General features: G+C 40.3%; 1 protein-coding gene across 4 annotated transcripts; it reads right to left on the bottom strand.

Annotated features, from left to right (window-relative positions):
* Positions 1-5,374: 5,374 nt before the first annotated feature.
* LOC119798642 (Fc receptor-like protein 5) lies at positions 5,375-18,435 on the bottom strand. Of its 4 annotated transcripts, none has more exons than XM_038308195.1 (7): positions 18,404-18,435; positions 18,092-18,127; positions 17,729-17,989; positions 17,404-17,649; positions 17,154-17,324; positions 6,685-6,848; positions 5,375-5,609 (listed from the first exon to the last, which is right to left on the bottom strand). In XM_038308195.1, exons 1-7 carry the CDS (start codon positions 18,432-18,434, stop codon positions 5,592-5,594), a joined length of 927 nt encoding a protein of 308 aa, XP_038164123.1. In that variant the 5' UTR covers position 18,435; the 3' UTR covers positions 5,375-5,591. The 4 variants fall into 4 exon arrangements, with proteins under 4 accessions (XP_038164123.1, XP_038164124.1, XP_038164125.1 ...); XM_038308196.1 differs by having other exon boundaries at positions 5,375-5,591; XM_038308197.1 differs by having other exon boundaries at positions 5,375-5,588.
* Between the last annotated feature and the right edge of the window lie 704 nt (positions 18,436-19,139).

Here is a 19,139-nt window from a genome sequence, read left to right as displayed (position 1 = left end):
TCTAAAAGAGTTTCTAGTTAATCGGATGTGAACACTGGATCTAAAACAAAAGCAGCTGGATAAAATTTCTAATAAAATACAATTTCTGGGGTGCAGGACTTTGGTTTGCAGATGAAACACAATCCGGTTTTTAAGACGATAGAAATGCTATGCAAAAAGCAGGGGCGGATTTAGGGAATTTGGGGCCCAAGGCAAAGACAGGCAGGGGGCCCTCTGAATTGAGAAAACAACACATAAAATAAAACCCTTATCGAGATAGAGAAAAGGTAATAGAATAGACATCCATTATTTGTTCTAGGTTTTGTCCCTCTCTTCTTGTCCCTTTTCTTGTTGTTTTCCTCTCTATGTTTTGTACTCAGCTGACTTTTCATGCTGTCTCAAAAGGAATGAAAGATTTTTTCCCAAGCACTAAGCTCACTAAGCTGATTGCTCCTTCCTGATTTTCTCCATTTTGATTTGGATGAAATAATAGCAGAAAGTGAATCTGACACACAAAGGGATTTTCATTCAGAGCTTCCTGCAGGAGGAGAAAGGCTGCTGCTCACATTCCAGCACCTTTCTGGCCAACAGAACAGCAAAGGTCTTTTATTAACAGAACATGAGCAAAATGGGTGGGTCTTAGGATAGAAGACCCTGCAATGATTATCTAGTTGGATGCAGGTCATAAAACAGAGTGACACTGTTTTATGATCAACTGGCTGGAGAAAGGTCATAGAGTGAAATGACCCTGTAAATGACTTCTAGCTGAAGGAAAGTCTAGAATGACCCTCCTGATTGAATCACAGGACAGAATGTAGCATCTTATTTCTTCAATGTTTCATATGCACGCACATTAACTTTATAATCATCATTGTATAAACCTAACATAACCCCATAGAGAGGCACCAAGGCTGGAGAGGCTAAAGGCTATTGTGGAATGGTATTTTTGTTTGGCCTGTTTGTAAGGGGAAGGAGGTTTGAAAGGAAGTCAGGATTCTCACGTCCTGGTGTGAACGGGAAACATTTGTTATCTCTGTCCTTTGAAGAGTTAAATGTGTGTGTGTAGTCCCCTTTTTATGGAGGGTGAGAATGTTGCAGCCTTAGAACATCACTGAACTGCATTTAGGCTAGTCGTGTGTTCTCCTCTGCAGAGAAAATAAAAACTTTTCTTCCTATAATAACAACTCTCAGCGCTCATATTTTTTTAACTCGACACTATAAAAACAAATTAGGCCAAACCAAAAATAAACAGCTGACAACAGTCAGTCAGCATGAATCCATTGTGCTAAGAAGACTGGTGAACACTTAGTGGGACGTCATTTAAAATGGTGAGATTATTCACCACCATCAGATATCTCTACAGATATAATCTCTACTGATTAAATAAAAGCCTCCTTAACCAGCTGTTTAAAAAAGAAAAGCAATTATCCAATTTCCTCACAAAACCTTGGGAGATGAAGACGTCCCTGACTGAAGACTCCACCAGACGTTCCCACAGACTCACTACTCGCTTGGTCCTGCTGAGTCTGTCCTGCTTCCTCCTCTTCCAGCGTATCCAGCTAAGCGCCAGGTGCTGATTGGTGGACGGCTCCGCCCCTCTCTTCACCAAAGTGTCCAAGACAGGCTGAAGGTTAGAACATATACTGCTAGTCGATCATCGATCTCTAGCCCATGGTGTCCTGGTGCCAAGTGCACTAATCATTATTCTTGAATATGGTGTTAATTGTGCACTATCCATGCTAAACAGTCCAATAATAAAGCACCTCCTTGGTTCTGAGCTCAAAACCTGAGACCAGGTGTGCATCGGTCCAAAGATGATCCGGTAGCAATCAGGTGGAGGCGACCTGATCCTCAGCCAACAGCTCTGAGGAAGTGGAATGTTTTATTTCCTGCTCTTTAAAAACAAAAAGACCTCTGGCTGCATATTGATGGAGTTTCTGTTGTTTTCATGTTGAACAGGCAAGAGCTGTGATTGGCTGGTTTCCTCTTTGTGATTTATGAGTATATAAATAAGGAGCTGAAGAGCTGCAGTTGAAGGACTGAGGTGAAAAAGGTAAAGATGAGGATGAGAAATTCATAGAGTTCCAAAAGCACATTAGATTAATATTAACAATGTCTGAAGACATTTAAATAAACATAAATCTACATTTAAATAAAATCAACCATCGTGTTTGTGTTGCCTTACAAATTGCTATTTATTGTTACATAGGAGCTTTTATGGAGGCAGACATCTTTGCACTACAGAACAGAGGTGAAACACTGGCAGAGATGGCAAAAGTACTCACTTTCCGTACTTGAGTAAAAGTACAGGTACTTGTGTTAAAAAATACTCTGGTAAAAGTGGAAGTACTGATTAAACTTCTTTACTCAAGTAAAAGTAACAAAGTACAGGCTTGTGAATTTACTTAAAGTATAAAAGTAAAAGTAGAAACCACTTTTTTCATGCCGTTGCCTACATTTTAAATGGATGTCTGCCAATAGGACTAGATCTCCGTTGTGTTCATTTTCAATCATCTCGTCGTCCATGCTACTATGCTAACGCCACCGCCACCAAGCTGCAATGATTTGCCACGAATGAATACCGCCGAATCTGTCGATTCATCTTGTAGCGGTGCGTCAAATGCAACGTAGATTCCCATCCAATTAGATTGAATTTGGTATTGATGACGTGAAAAATAATAACGGTAACTCCATTGAAATGATTCAAAACTAAAGTAACGAGCCAATTTTTTAAAATGTAAGGAGTAGAAAGTACAGATATTTGTGTAAAAATGTAAGGAGTAGAAGTAAAAAGTCGCCATAAAAATAAGTAAAAGTAAAAAAAAAAAGTAAAGTAAAAATATCAGAAAAATCTACTTGAGTACAGTAACGAAGTATTTGTACTTTGTTACTTCCCATCTCTGCACACTGGTGACTAAATAGAATAGAATATTAAATACACACAAAAAAAGTTCTTAAGTAAATTGATTCTATTAACTGTGAGAATAACGTTTTTAGAATTAAAGTAATTGCGTTAATGTTAACACTGTTCAGTATGTGGAGCTGAAGCAGTGAAATAATGAATGTGCAAAAAAGTCAACGTGAGTTTGAATCCTTTGTTTCTGTTGCAAAATATAAACCCAATATACTTTAATTTATTTTAACAGTAAAAACAACTAATACTACTACAAACTACTAGCTTTCTTTTTACTATTTTTACTGTAAACTGATGAATATTTTAGGCAATTTGTTCTTCTGTAATACACAATCTGACCACCAGGTGGTAGAAAACTCTAATCTGAGAGATCACTGAAATAGTAGTAGGCCTATCTTTTTCACAATTTTTACTAGTTTTATCTTATTTGAAAATAATCACATTTGGGAAGGTTGTAGTTTTTATTTAACAGATAATCTGCTGTGAGAAGATGAAATTAAAACAATGTAAAACTTTTTAAAACTAGAATCTGTTATTAAATTTTATAGTCCAATTTTAATTGTGTCAAACTGGAATCAATCTAAACCAGTTCTCCTGGAACCAGAACCTTCTCTCAGCCACAGATCACAGTTAGTCATGTCAATCAGATCCAGGATGAAGTTCCTTCTCTGCATGAAGGAAAACCTCATGTTCTAACAGCACTTATATAAGACTTATTTATCAGCTTTTTACTAAAATCTGTTCGCAGAAAGAGAACAGATTAGTTTTAGCAATAAGACTTTTACTTTTGAGTCAAGGCCAATTTATGCTTCTAACGCATAGCCTCTGCAACCATCAAATCTGTCTCTGTGCATGACCACGCCCCCTGTGCAGAGGCTCTGCAACTGTCATTGCGCACCTAAAAAAATCCTGACTACGCGTTGGAGGGTCGCAGAGCCGCGCAGACCTCAAGCGGAAGGTCGCAGACAAAAAGCAGCTGTGATTGGTCCTTGGTTTGCCTTTCCGGCTGTCTGTGTGGTCGTCCTTCTCGGCTCTGTTCGAAATCCTGGGCTGCATCCTCCAAGGACGGGGTCTACCTGGACTGGATCCTTCGAAGTCCGTGAAAATAAGGAGACCGGAAGAGTTTTGGCTGTGGATTCGGCAACCGTGAAAGTTGACACACAAAGCAGGAAAATAATGAATACCGAAGTTCTCAAAACTGTTTATTTCTGTATTTATTTTTTATTGTAAAGTGAACAAAGACTAAACTCACAAGAATCCAGAGTGGAATAAAGGTTCCAACCACCGGGGAGCAGGAACAAATAAAATCAAATGTAATGATAGAAACCTTAGTCAGTTAAATAACCTGCTGCTGTCATTCTGCACATCTCTGATGTTGCTGCTATTTTCAAATATCCATTACTGTAAAAATGTCCATAGCTGCATATTGGTTATTTATTCTCCAGTTTTATATTGTTAAAACACTTTACAGTATTTTATTGTTTATATTTTAACTCTTCCCTATTATGTTATTCTTATACATTTTTCTAAGGTCCAGATTTGTGTGACCATTTTCAATAATATTTCTGCTGCTGTAAATTTGCCCATTGTGGGACAATAAAGGGATTTTCTATTCTATTCTATAAAAGGGGTAGAAAGATATAAGTAAATCTAAACAATGTATGTATAAAAAATATATCTGCAAAATCTCTAATATTCAACAACAAAAAATACTTAGTTAAGCATATTGTGCAAAACAGCAATAAAAAATTTAACTCCTATCAGATTTATAGTCCCCACACTGTAGATATATTAGAATCTGTCCTTAAATTACAGCCAAACCCATTTACACAGTAACAGATAAAAACCTTTAGATAAATCAAACAACACCACTGCAAATCTGACTCAATAACCATTAAATCAACTATTTTCATTCATTTCAGACAAAACTATTCAGAGATTTGTATTATATTAAACTGCACTTCCAATATTCTCCACTGTTCAGCGCCAAGTAACCTTTTCTCTGATCACGGCTTGCTTGGTCTTCCAATGAATCCTGGGAAAACCAAGGATAGCGAGGATACATCGGACCCGTCCTTCAAATCGGGCAAAAAAAAGGACGCATTTGTAGGCCGCATATGAGGACTCATGGAATCTGATCAGACCTCAGAGCCGCGCTATGACGTAAAGACTACATAAAGAAATCATACACTTGCCGCTTCATTTTTAAAACATATTAATATAAAAAATATAACCGCGGATGTCTTGGGGACAGTGATTTGCCTACGTTCTGAATGCTGGCGTACCATAAATAATAAATTATGAACAGTTTAGTTTGTGCCTTCAAGTCGTTGCCCATAGGAAGACGTTACTTGGATATAACCTAACGGAATATCTTCAGAACGGCTCCAGATGACACAAGACTCATATGGGTGAGTAGAACATGATGGAATAACGTAAAATTAAGGGCCAAATGTAAAAAAAAACTGTGGTTCCCCTTTAAACTTGGGTGATGATCTAGATCTGGTCTGGTTTCTCTGAGTGCTCTAGTTCTACATAGAGAGAAATGTTCTAACAGCAGGATGATAGAAACATGAATGTAGAAGTAAACAGAGTCTGTTGGATGAAGCAGTCAGAAGGCAGCAGCTGGAGGTCAGAGGTCAGATGGTGGACTACCTCACTGAGGAGTAGATGAGGTCTGGTTCTACTGGAAGCTCTGCTAGAACATCAACACACTCTGGTTAGAAGGAAAGAAAATACAGAGAATAAAGCTGCAGGTCAACTATTTAAAACAACACAATACAAAACTAAGGAATATATTTACTCATTAGATCAGAGCTGTCAGTCATTTTGATCCCATGGAAATAATCTAAAGAAGCAGGAAATCATAGATGAAGTAGAAAAGCTTTAATTCCAACCTGTCCATCACAGCAGCCAGTGTCCTTCATCTCTATCTGTGTCTCTCTGCTCTGAGCTTCATTGCTGACCTCCCTCCATGTTGGATGCTCCTTCCTCTGCCTCTATCAGCTCAGGGTTCCTGCTCCTTCCTCTCTAATGCGCTCTGGGTTTTCTATCATTCTCACTATTCTGATAACTACTAGAAGACCAATTACTGCCCCCAACATAGAATCCAAAAGGTTAAAGGTCATCAAACAGCTTCCTCTTTCATCACTGTGATCTATCTACTCTGATTCCAGATCTAAACCTGATCTAATAGTCAGGAGCTCAGCTCCTCATCTACACATGTGTATAATTGATTATTTTCAGCTCCTGATGCAGCAGAAGATCTGCAGGACTTAATGTGTCAGTGGTAGAGAATTCACCCAGAAGTCGACCTAATTAAGCCGACTCACATCTGGGCAACTTAAAAGTTGCTCCCTCAGCTGTTGTGGACCTGTGAGGTGATGTGTGTGCAACATGCAAAAATGGTCTCCTATTGGCTAATTTCATGGGCTTAGTAGAGCCAACACTACAGTTAGCAATAAAAGGTGGATTAGACCACTCTGATATAAACTAGTCCGTCACTCCTGCAAGACTTACTCTAAGTAGCTTTTTGTGTTACCAAACTAAACACAATGTGCAGCATTTAAACATGCTGAAAACCTGTCTGACATGCATTGAACTCCAGCCAACAAACTTTATCTTCTGTCTATAGTCTTGCTTCACTCCTTCTCCTTGCATGATCCACTAAATATCTGAGCTCACAACTTTAACTGTATGTAAATGAACCACACCAATTTGGGAATGGAGATCTACTGGTTAGGGCATTACAACCGTTACAGCTCTGCAGACATGAACATGTCCCCTCCTACCTGCTTGGAGGCCTCTGCTTCCATCAAGGCTGTAGAAATAGATCTGGCTTTGGACAGCAGCTCTGTTCCTGGATCAGTGGTTCTGTATTCACAGACCGACCAGAACTTGATGTCTTCCTCCCTGAACTCTGTCCTGAGGAACTGAGAGAAGGTTTCCATCCCATCTGACAGAAGAAAAACACAATGACAGAAACAGTGTTAATGCTGAGAGATGAACAACAGAGAGATCAGAGGAGATCTAACTGGGTCAGATCCATATCCAACCCTGCTGAGGAGAACCAGCCCAGGGTGGGCTCCATCCAAATGTGACCCAGCATCAGGTTACAGATCAGGTTCTTCTGAACCCAGCAGCTTTTAGTGTTTAATATCCTTTAAAGCAGCTGAATGGGAGACAAAAATGATGGACAGTTTGAATGATTTGAGGCCCGTTTCACGACTCAAATCCTTAACTCTGTATTTTTCTACACTAAAGTCAGAAACTTTGTTCGTCTCACAAAAGTCTCTTAATTAACTCCATCAACTCTGAGTAATTTCACTCATAGCTGAGCATGTGCATAAAAAATATGAAAACCAATTTATGTTTATCACAGTACACTTGCGAAGAATGATCCAGGAAATCACATTTTAGGATTTTTAAAGAATTTATGGTATACATATTTTCTTACTCTTATACTAATTAAGCCCAAGTGTCAAGACCCAGGGTTTTGTTTTGTTTTTTCTTTTTTTTTATTTTTTCCCTTCCTTCCTCTACCACCAGAGCCTGTAGGCTGGCCCCTGGAGAAGTGTGGGAAACCCCGTGGACACACCTGGGGGAAATCATCATTTGACTGTGGAGCTACATAAGGAGCGGATGACCGACTCTGCGTTGCCTGAGTGTTTGCCTATTATGGTAACCAGAGCCCCTCGTAGATCCTACCGAGTATTATTCTCTTTGAGTAGACCTTTCGCTTAGATTCTTCTGTCTGAGTAATTCCCTCCATTGCTTCCTCTTCACCAGGTCGTCTCCAGTGACTCCCTGTGGACGCTGCCTATACCGGAAGCGTCTGAACTCCTCCGAGAGCTCTCCTTGTGAAGCGTGAGGTTGATATTCCCAGTCAGCCTCCCTTCTCCACCTCGCTGAACAAACTTACCTGTCCACCCGCCAGCTCCGCCACCCCCGGTTCCAAAACCCCACTCTGGACCCTACACAATCCACTCCACTCAAGAGAAGCCTCCTCTGATTCAGCCGTTCTGTCGCTGAACCGGACACCAACTCAAAAGTAAGCACCGCTGCTATTATTGTATTTTCCCACTGTTCCCTGAACGCAACTCTAACCACCCTCTCTCATTGACAGTCAGAGGACCGGATTTTCCCCTTCTCCCCGGAGCACTTTCCCTCACTATTGTTTGAATCTGTTCAATAAACCACTTTAACTGATTTCAGTGCTCTCCTGTGTGTGTTTCTGCATGTGGGTGAAAAGACTGGAACCCAACATGACACCAAGTTAAAAAAAATATTTTGTCCCCCACAAGCTTCTATAGAAAGCTGAAGAGTTTTAGATAAAGGAAGATTGGATATAGGTCTATAATTGACCAAGTCATTGACTGCTAATGATCTTATTGTTAAAAGAATCAATATTTTTTACTGCTAAGAGCAGGTGAAATTGAGGGTTCAACAAATACTGTACAGTTGCCAAACGCTGGGAGAGTTTGGCAACAGTATTAAAAATAAATCTAGGATTATTTTTATTCTCCTCTATTAATGAGGAGAAATATTCTGTTCTTGCTTTACAAAGGGTCCTCTTATACAGTAAACAATTTTTGCAGACTCCTGTAGACATGTAGAGCACCATTTTCTCTCCAGTTTCCTAGCATTTTGCTTCAGACTGCGCAGCTCTGCATTAAACCAAGGAGCCAACTTTTTATTTTTAAAGTTTTTCATGTTCAAAGGGGCTGCATTGTCTAAAGCAGTAAGCAGAGAACTAGCATCATAGATAACTGCATCAACTAAATCATCAATCTGTGAAGGGGAATAAACTAAACTTTTGTCCTCTGCAGCACTGCTCAGCAACAGAGCAGAGAGAAAGTGAAAAAGATTTTTTTTTTTTTTATAACTGCATTATTTAATAATGATCTGTGTGGCTGGAAAATTTATATTTCTCTTATTTCATGTACTATTTATCCCATTTACTAACTATAAAGGTTTTCACCCAGCCTGTTTCACCTGCAAGGCCATACAATTTTGAAAAAAACCAATAGAGTCTAAGATACTGTAGCATTAAAGGCTCCACTTAAGCTATCACCTTTAATGTAAGCATGGATGTTAAAATCTCCCACTATGATGACCCTGTTAACTAAACTAAAATAAACTTAAAATTCAGAGCAAGGACCTTGTTAACGATACAAAGTAACAAAAAGAAGAGGTTTTCTTGCTTTGCAATTTGGATCAGGGAAATTAAGGGTTAAATGTTCAAAAGAGTTGTAGGTATTAACTGTTTTGGGAGTAATCAGTAAGTCAGACTGAAAGATTGTTGCTACTCCTCCTCCTCGCCCAGAACTTCTGGGTATGTGAAAATTTAAATAGCTTGAAGGAGTTGCCTCATTTATGCTCACATAATCCTCTTGCTGCAGCCAGGTTTCTGTAAGGCAACATAAGTCAATGTGATTATCACAAATCAAGTCTTTAACTAGCAGACTTTTTGAAGAAAGAGATCTTATGTTACACAAATCATGTTTCATTGTTTAAAAATTTTCCCCAATTGGAATATTTTAATTATTATCATATTTTAATTTGAATTAGATTATCACGATTTACTGCTTTAGAATTCTTTTCTGTTTTATTCGATTTTGGTCGTGGGCAGGACACTGTCTGGATGGAGTAAAGAGTGGGTAACAGTAGAGAAGCTGCAGAGATGTGTGTTAAACTACGACTCTGCTTCCTGGTCTGCACCCTGTGTGGTCAGGGTTTTGGAGGACTAATAAATGTGGCCAGATTCCTAGAAAGAAGAGCTGCACCATCCAAAGTGGGATGGATGCCGTCTCTCCGAATCAGACCAGGCTTTCCCCAAAAGTAAAGCCAATTATCAATGCAGCCCACGTTGTTTTCAGGACACCACCTAGACAACCAGCGGTTGAATGACGACATGCAGCTAAACATGTCATCACTGGTCAGATCAGGGAGAGAACCAGAGAAAATTACAGAGTCCGACATTGTTTTGGCAAACCTACACACCGAAGCAACACTAATTTTAGTGACCTCTAAACGGTATAACCGGGTGTCATCACCCATGGTGGACGAAGTACCCAACATCAGTACTTGAGTAAAAGTATTGATACTCACTGTCATATCTTACTCAACTTGGTGCGCATGCGCTGAGTGGATGCTGGCGCGTTTTTGCAGCCGCTGCTCTCCGCTACCTGTTTTTAAGTATTTTTCAACGTTTTTACGGAACTTTGGGCTGTGTACTCACATTCAAGTGAGAGCAAAGACACTTGCCTTCGCTTCTATCATCCTAACTCCGGCTGCCATCCCGTTGTTTTTGTGTCTGAGTGTGGTTAACTAACCTCACTCTCCAACTGTTCTCCTGACTCTACGCCGTTGCTGCTGTTGGTTAGCCACCGGCTGCCGTTAACAATGTCAACCTCCAAGTTCTACATCTGGTGTATCCTCCTCTGGACTGTCCTCTCCACTCTACATCGACCTGGGGCTGGTCTGTCCCAGTATTCGGCAGCTGATCTCCTCCTGCTCCGTGGGTTTCTGTCTGCGCCTGCACCGCCAGTTCTCCAGCTACACCCGGAGATCATGCTCCTTCCCCGCCAGAGATACATCCACCGCGGATCCCGTCGGAATTTCCACATCGATGACTCCAATCCAATACCATCATTCTGGTCCACTTCACGCCGCTCTCGCCGATATCCCGGTCGGACCGCTGATTTCAGTTCGCTTGCTAGCCTGGCTAAGGCAGCAAGCCCCGCCTCCGGTCATATCAACTCTCCCGTCAACTTTGGACTCCTGAATATCCGCTCTCTCACAAACAAGGGTCAGCTCATCCAGGATCTCATCAATGACCGTAAGCTGGACTTCCTCTGCCTCACGGAGACCTGGCGACAACCTAAAGACTTCTCCCAGCTCAACGCCTCCACTCCACCTGGGTTTGTTTACCACTCTCTTCCTCGTGTTTCTGGCCGTGTGGGAGGTCTCGCGTTACTTCATCGCGAGAAGTGGAAGTTGTTGCCTGTTTCTATTCCAGTTTTCCGCTCTATGGAATGCTTTGCATTTGAACTGCCTGGTCCTACTCCAATATTTATTTCCATAGTCTACCGTCCCCCCAAACCACATAGTGACTTTTTAAATGAATTATCCATACTACTTATCCACCTGACTACTTTCTCTCCTAATGTCATTCTCCTAGGTGATTTCAATATTTACATGGACAATGTAAACCTTTCACTCACCAGAGACTTTACCTCCTGCCTGGACAGTTCTGGATTTCATCAGTATGTTGATTTTCCCACCCATATAAAAGGACATTCGCTGGACTTGATTTGCTGCTCTGGTTTAATCCCCTGGAACTGTTCTGCTGATGATGTCCATATTTCTGATCACTTTCTTTTATCCTTCAACGTTTCCCTGTCTCTCTCCATAATCAAGCCTGTCCGCCAGATTTCCTTCCGCAATATTAAGAACATAAACACAGACATCTTATTCTCCCACATTGACAACATCCCAATCCCTGCTCTTTCCTCTCCGGACCACCTTGTCACCCACTACAACTCTGGGCTTTCCTATATTCTCAATTCCTTTGCCCCTCTCAAAACCCGGTATGTATCCTTTTCCCGTTCTGCCCCTTGGTTTACTCCTGAGCTCCGCCTCATGAAAGCCAAAGGTCGGCAACTGGAACGCCTCCACAAAAAAACTGGTCTCTCCATACAAAAAGAAATGCATAAAACTCATCTACTTCAATATTCAAATTCATTAGCCATTACTAAATCAAATTACTATTCTGACCTTATCTGCTCCAATGATGGAAATTCCAAGTCTCTCTTTTCTATAATGCACAAGATCTTTGACCCCCCTGATACCCTGCCTTCTTACATGTATTCTACTCAGACCTGTAGATCTTTGTCAACCTTCTTTAATGAAAAAATCTGCTCCATTCACCAGCAATTACATGGGACCGCCTTGCCTCCCACTTCCCCTCCCCCATAGCCAGTCATTTTCCTCCTTCCTACTGCCCACTTCTTCTGAAATTTCTGACCTCATTCAAAAATCCAAGTCCTCTACCTGTTCTCTTGACCCCCTCCCCACGGCTCTGGTCAAAACCTGTCTTACCTCCCTCCTCCCCTTCATTACTTGCATTATTCATTCCTCACTCTCCTCTGGTATTGTTCCTTCACTTTTCAAAACTGCACCTGTCTCCCTGATTCTGAAAAACCCTGGATCTGATCCCGCTAACTTTAATAACCTTCGTCCAATTTCTAATCTTCCCTTTATCTCTAAAATACTTGAAAAAATTGTGTCTGCTCAACTTCACACCTTTCTTACCCTCAACAGTCTTTACGAGCCTTTCCAGTCTGGTTTTCGCCCCTCTCATAGAACTGAAACTGCCCTAATAAAAATCACAAACGATCTCCTTATAGCTGCTGACTCTGGACTCCTCTCCATCCTCATCCTTCTCGATCTCAGTGCAGCCTTTGATACCATTTCTCATCCCATTCTCCTCAATAGATTATCCTCTCTTGGCATCTCTCACATCCCTCTTGACTGGTTCCGCTCATATCTCTCCGACCGCACTCAGTTTATTCAGCTCAAATGTTTCACATCACACCCTTCCCCTGTCACTTCTGGTGTTCCTCAAGGCTCAGTTCTTGGCCCCCTCCTCTTCATCACCTACATTCTTCCCCTTGGCAGTATTTTTCGGAAATTCAACATTCATTTTCACTGTTATGCGGATGACACCCAGCTTTATTTATCCAGTAAACCCACTTCTTCACTCCCCCCCTTGTCCCTTACTAACTGCCTACTTGAAATTAAAGACTGGTTCACCTCAAACTTCCTTAAACTTAACAGTGATAAAACAGAACTCCTCCTTGTTGCCACTAAATCCACCCTATCAAAAATCAAAAGTTTCTCACTACCCATTGACAACTCCTTAGTCTCCCCCTCCCCTCAGGTCACTCCTCCCTCTCCTTTCAGTCTCACATTACCAAAATTACCAGGTCTGCATACTTCCACCTTCGCAACATTAACCGTCTCCGTTCCTCCCTCACCACTCATACTGCCTCTGTCCTGATCCACAGCCTCATCACCTCCCGTATTGATTATTGCAATTCTCTTCTTTTCAGCCTCACTCATTAATCCCTCCATAAAATTCAACTTCAGAACTCTGCTGCTCGTGTCATCACCAGAGCCCCCTCCTTCCATCATATTTCCCCTGTTCTTCACCAACTCCATTGGCTCCCAGTTCAATTCAGAATTCAATTTAAAATCCTTCTCTATACTTTCAAAGCCATCCATAACCTTGCTCCTCCATATCTGTCAGACCTCCTTCACATTGCCACCTCCTCCCGCTCCCTTAGATCCTCCTCCTCCATCCACCTCACTGTACCCCCAGCTCGACTTGTCACCATGGGGAGCAGAGCCTTCAGCCGCTCTGCTCCCCAGCTCTGGAACTCACTTCCTCCCGCCCTCCGCAGTATTGACTCTCTCCCCTTATTCAAAGCCAGACTCAAAACCCATCTGTTCCAGCTCGCTTATCTGTGAATATACTGCTCTTTTCCCTATCCATGATTGTTTTTTTGTTTTTTATGTTCCTGTATCTGTATTTTGTATTTTCATCTCTTTTTATTTATCTTTTGTATTATTTGTAAAGTGACCTTGAGTGTCAAGAAAGGCGCTGCTAAATAAAATGTATTATTATTATTATATCTTACTCGACTACAAGTAAAACTTACTCTGTCAAACATACACTCAAGTTAAAGTATTAAAGTACTCACTTTTGAAAAATGCTAAGGTATTCAAAAGTACATACGTAGATTTAAAAGTACGTAAGTATTAAAAAGTAAACATCTTCTATCTTCTAGTATTAGTACATTTCTATATCATTTTCAGAGTAATTTTTAAAAACCTTGTAACTTTCAGAAACCACCGCATGTAATGATGCGTAGAACCACCTGCTACCAATACTAGACCACTACACCAGAATGGTCTAAACAGGCCAGAAAAAAGGAAAGCTAGCATCCATCCATCCATCCATTTTCTTACACGCTTGTCCCGAGTGGGGTCGCGAGGGGTGCTGGTGCCTATCTCCAGCAGTCAATGGGCGAGAGGCGGGGTACACCCTGGACAGGTCTCCAGTCCATCACAGGGCAAGGAAAGCTAGCAGCTTCCTTGAAATTTAGTGGGGTACAAAGTAAAATATTTAACTTTGAAATGTAATGGAGTAGGAACTACAATATTTGAAATCTAGTGGAGTGAAACGTATAAGTTATCCACCTAAAAATAACTAAAGTAAAGTAAAGATACTCAAAAAAGTACAGTGATCAATTAAATATACTTTGTTACTTTCCACCACTGGTCATCGTGAATAACAATCTTACTGTATTTAACCTTATGCTTAAGCAGTTTCAGGTAGGATTTGATGTGGCCTTTTCTGGCCCCCGGCAAACATTTGACTATGGTCCCTGGTGTCTCTAATGCCACGTTTCTCACTATGAAGCCACCAATCACCAGAGTAGGCTTCTCAGTGGGTTCGTCACTGAGTGGGGGAAACCGGTAAGAAACTTGGACAGGTTTGTGGTGTCCAGTGGGCAGAGATCCATGATTACCCTTTCTGAGTATTGTTAACCAATCCCCAGCCTGCTTAGGCATTGTTGGAGAACCACTACATGGAGGTTTCTCTGTTCTTGGTAGCCAGTAAATTCCCTTGAAAACCTGTTATAGAAGTAATAATATCATCGTAATCCAAAGGACAAGATTGACAGACTTAAAGACCAGGAATCAAACACTGTAGAGCGCAGTATTCGAGTCTTGCACAGAAATCTACTATTACAGTCAATGATTTACCCATTGAACAAGGACAAAGTCAAGAACTAAGGAGAACTTAGGAAGCTATCACACAAGAGTCAGAACAATCTGATGAAGAGGAGGAGTACACATAATAATGGAAAAGTGTACCTGTGTATGATCTGAACCCAAGATCTCAACTTTAATCACAGCTTGAACTCAGAGCCACAGCAGAATTTTAACCTGTTAGACAAAGTATTCAACGATCTACCACACAGCAGCAATGTAACGACTTGCATGTCGAAGTACAATGTCCAAAAGTACTAATCACTGCTCCTGTACCCTATTCAGCACCATGGACAGTGCCTATCATCACCAGCTGAGAAGTATCCAGTATCAGACACAAAGCACGCAATGAAAGCTATGAGTGAAGCTGTTCCTGTTGACGGTAATGACATAGATAGTTTTGTACCAGTTGTCCCAGATTCTGATAATGTACCTCAAACTATCACTCAAGGGGAAGATGTCACAACACTAACGAGATCACCAAGAACCATCAAGGCTCGAGAAGTTTTCACTTACAACCAGTTTGGACAACCTTCCTATCAACCTTTGACTGTAGGAGCAAACATGATGTTTACCTGTACTCCACAATCCATGTTGTCTTACCCGACACAACCTAACATGTACTTTTACCATACTCTTGTATGGGCACATTAGACTTGTGGTCAGACAGAGTAATCCTTTGGGGTTATTAAAGGACCATAGGACTGACACTGACTGCAAAAGTTAAATAATTGAACTTAAGCTTGGTTTTAATGAGTTTTAAAGAGTTGTATGTTCATGTAGGAACTCTGTTATGAAACGGTTACTGTTGCTGGAGGTTTAATGACGAGCCATCCATGCGTTTGCTGTTACACGTGTCCTCCATGATCTAGGATCTCCGAAGTTGTAGTCTTTGTCTGAAAACGGTTTATCTGAAGCTAATATTTGCATTTTAGGATGTAACTAAGGATTCTACCATTCCAGCACAAGCTTAGGCTCAACATAAGCGGAAATAAAAAATAAGAATTCTAGTTTGATGAGATTGCTGTTTTGAGAGGGTTTTTTTGCCGTTCAGTCTGCCAGTCAGTCGCGTTTTCTCTGATCTATTCACACTTCTGTTTGTATGTGAATGAGACTAAGTAACATAAATTAGTGTTTTTGGCACTTGAAAATAGTCAGGTCTTTTGCTCTAATTATTCAGAAGTAGGAAAATGGTTTTGATGTAATCTAATTAATACTTTGACAGATGGTGCTAACTCCAACTCCTCCTTTTCATTAACGAGGTAGGAAAACTCAGTCGGCCTTTCTTGTCCAGAACTGGGCTGATTTATGTCTTACTTGAAGGACAGAGTATTTTAGTGTCAGTAGGTAACTTTACATCAGAGACCAAAACAATCACATCATGTATTCTCTGAGGATTCCCTCTTAGGAGTACAGATGCACTCGATCCTCTACTCGGCTTTAACTATTTGAGGAATATATTACCATGGCAGCTTCAGTTGGTTAGTTTAGCACGTATAGTTATAGATTTGTTTTCATATCCTGTTTTCTCTGATCAATATTTTACCTTAACTGAAACCATCATCCCTCCTAAGTGAATAATCTGTAGCCATATTGTCTTCTGTTAGAAAAAAGGGCATATTGCAAACATTGCTGGAACCACTAGAATAAATGTACTATGCTGTTGTTAATCGTTTAAAGGAAGACTAGTTTTTTTAGTTTTTTAACACCTCTGCTGCTCATGAGGCAGGCGTGTGAAACTAAGTGGAAACCAAAAAGCACCTCACACCTATCCGTGCAAACTAACAAATATTACTGCAATGCAAAAATTGAAAAGCTTCTGTCAATGTGCAAATGGAAATAATGACCACAATAGATCATAGTAGAGTAAGAAACTAGACCAGAGTAGATATGTTTGTATTAAGATTAAGCTGTTTGAGTTTGCATCTGAAAATTTTGCAAAAATAAAAAAATGGAAAACCACTCTCAGTAAGGTGTAAACAAGCTGTATATTAATGTAGAAAATGTAGCTGCACGTTTTGAGGATGATAGCTTCCGTTTCTATAGTTATAAATATAACATATTTGATATAAAATGTCCTAACATGAAAAGGTTCTCTCTGCAGCAAGTACAAATACAAGCACAGATACATAATCAGGTTCCACTATTCTTAGTCCTAAACCCCCACTCCAAGAGGAGAATTTCCACATAAAACCACATACACAGAATCATTACCTTCTGTTGGTCCTTTTCTCCATAGATGTCGCGTTAATATTCTTACATCACTATATGTTACCATATCCCATTCAGCTTCGTTGACCTCAGCTGAGCCTATTGTGGCACAGAGAGGGATTTAAATATTAAAATGGAAATTAGGCTTTAAACCTCATAAAATAAAGTGAATAACAAAAACAAACAATGTAAAAATCAAAAGTCTTACTTCCAGTTTTCTTGTAACATCTTTGTTTTATCAGTAGAGTCATCAGCAGTAAAACCAGTGGACTGATGCATGAAAGAGACGCGATCAAGGAGAGAGGAAACTGGGAATCTGAAGGAGGATTGGTGGTAGGAACATAAGAGGCGAGATTTCTTGAGACTGAGGATGGTTTCTCTGAAGAAAAAACAAGAAATAAAAATAACTTCATTCTCTGAAACCCAGACAGTGGAAGAAAGATGTTGGTCCTTCTGACCTTCAACAGAGATCCAGCGTGATGGAGACTCTCCATGACCCCTGATGTTACACCTGTAGAGGCCTTCATCAGAGCTGGTCACATGGTGGAGGGTCATGTGACCTTTGGGCTCAGTCCTGATGAGGGAGCCATCTTTATAGAAAGCAGCTGGGAGGTTGGAGGGAGTGGTCTTTGTTAGACAGCTCAGAGTGACGTCATCTCCCTCCATCACAGGGAGGACAGGACTCTGCAGGATCACTGATCCACCTCAACACAGAGACAAACTACAGCATTTCATCCATTTCCACACAGCTTCATCAACACTAACTCCACAGTCTGATCTTACCAGTGACAGTGAGCTGGATGCTGCTGCTGGCTGCTCCCTCTCTGGAGGAACACCAGTAAACTCCACTGTCATCTGGGAACAAGGAGGTCATGTAACATCTTAGACCATCTGGTTTCCCCCATGGACCTTTACACTCAGACTGTCCTCTGGTTGTGTTCCTCCAAACAGTCCATCCAGCAGAGCTGTTGTTCTCCTCACAGCTCAGAGACACAGAGTTTCCTTTAAAGAACTGAGATCTGCTGGGACTCACAGTCAGAGCAGCTGGAAAGATGTGAAAAATAAACAACCAGCCACTTTATTTTCAAAAGAACCAAAAATGCAAACTGCATTTTATTTTAGATAATAAAATACATAATTACCAACCTTGTTGATTTGTAGAATAGTGAAGGAAGGCCAGCCCTGAAAATAAAAGTATTCTCATTAAACTCAATCTTCAAACTTCTAATTAAATGCTCACTGAGACTCTATAGACTGTAGAAAAAAGTCAAACTCAACATTTTCATGTAGATCTGATTTCTTGATTCAAAACAATTTAAATAAAATAACAGACATTTTCTTAAAGCTGTTATAAATCTTTGCATCTCTTTTATATAATTTCAGCCAAATTATTTTGTCATGAATTTATTTTCATCAGAAAATACACTAGAAAAACCAGCTAAAAACCTTCCTACTTACAGAGTAGACATGGTAGAGGTGTTACCCTCATCCTTCCTCTCTCTCGTCTGACTTTTTCTTCTGTTGAGGAAGTTATTTCAAGTTAAACCGCCTTCTTCCTGAGTAGTGAGGAGGGCTGCCTCTATCTGAGGAAACTTTAACCACATTGTTCATAGAATACCAGTTACCTAAGCAACTGCTTGAAACTATAGAACATACTAGAACTCATCTTCTGTTTTATGCGGTTCTAGCGGGTCGTTGGGACTAAGGTCTCAGCACCAGTTTTTCAGCAAAAAACACTTTAAGCAAGAAGAACTTTTTAGAAAAAATATTTTTATGAATTAAGCAACATCAGACCAAAAATTATTAAATTAAGCTTTACCTAAGGAGAAATAGGAAAACAATACAAAGAAGGTATTGAGCATTGATGTATTGAAGGAGAATATGCAGACAGTCTCTCAGATAGTGGATGATAGATGTGGGAGAGTCAGAGGATCAGTGGCGCCATCTAATGGGAGCAGCTGTGCAGAACATGTTGATGAGGATAATAATGCATCACCATTAAGTTCCTAATCACAAACCTATGTAAAATAATTGTAATTAATGCATTACATAATTAAAGCCAAAATTATAATTGGACATTAAAAAATCATTAGAAATACAAGATAAACATTACAAATAGATTTTAAGAAAAATAATTTGCTTTTAAAAACAGATACTAATGCATATACAGGAGATAGATTTAACTGTTGAACAT

Source organism: Cyprinodon tularosa, unplaced genomic scaffold (assembly GCF_016077235.1).
Source record: "Cyprinodon tularosa strain WSP-4 unplaced genomic scaffold, ASM1607723v1 ctg631, whole genome shotgun sequence".
Classification (NCBI taxonomy): domain Eukaryota; kingdom Metazoa; phylum Chordata; class Actinopteri; order Cyprinodontiformes; family Cyprinodontidae; genus Cyprinodon; species Cyprinodon tularosa.
The sequence above is the reverse complement of the archived record's forward strand: the minus strand, read 5'-3'. Positions and strand labels throughout refer to the sequence as shown.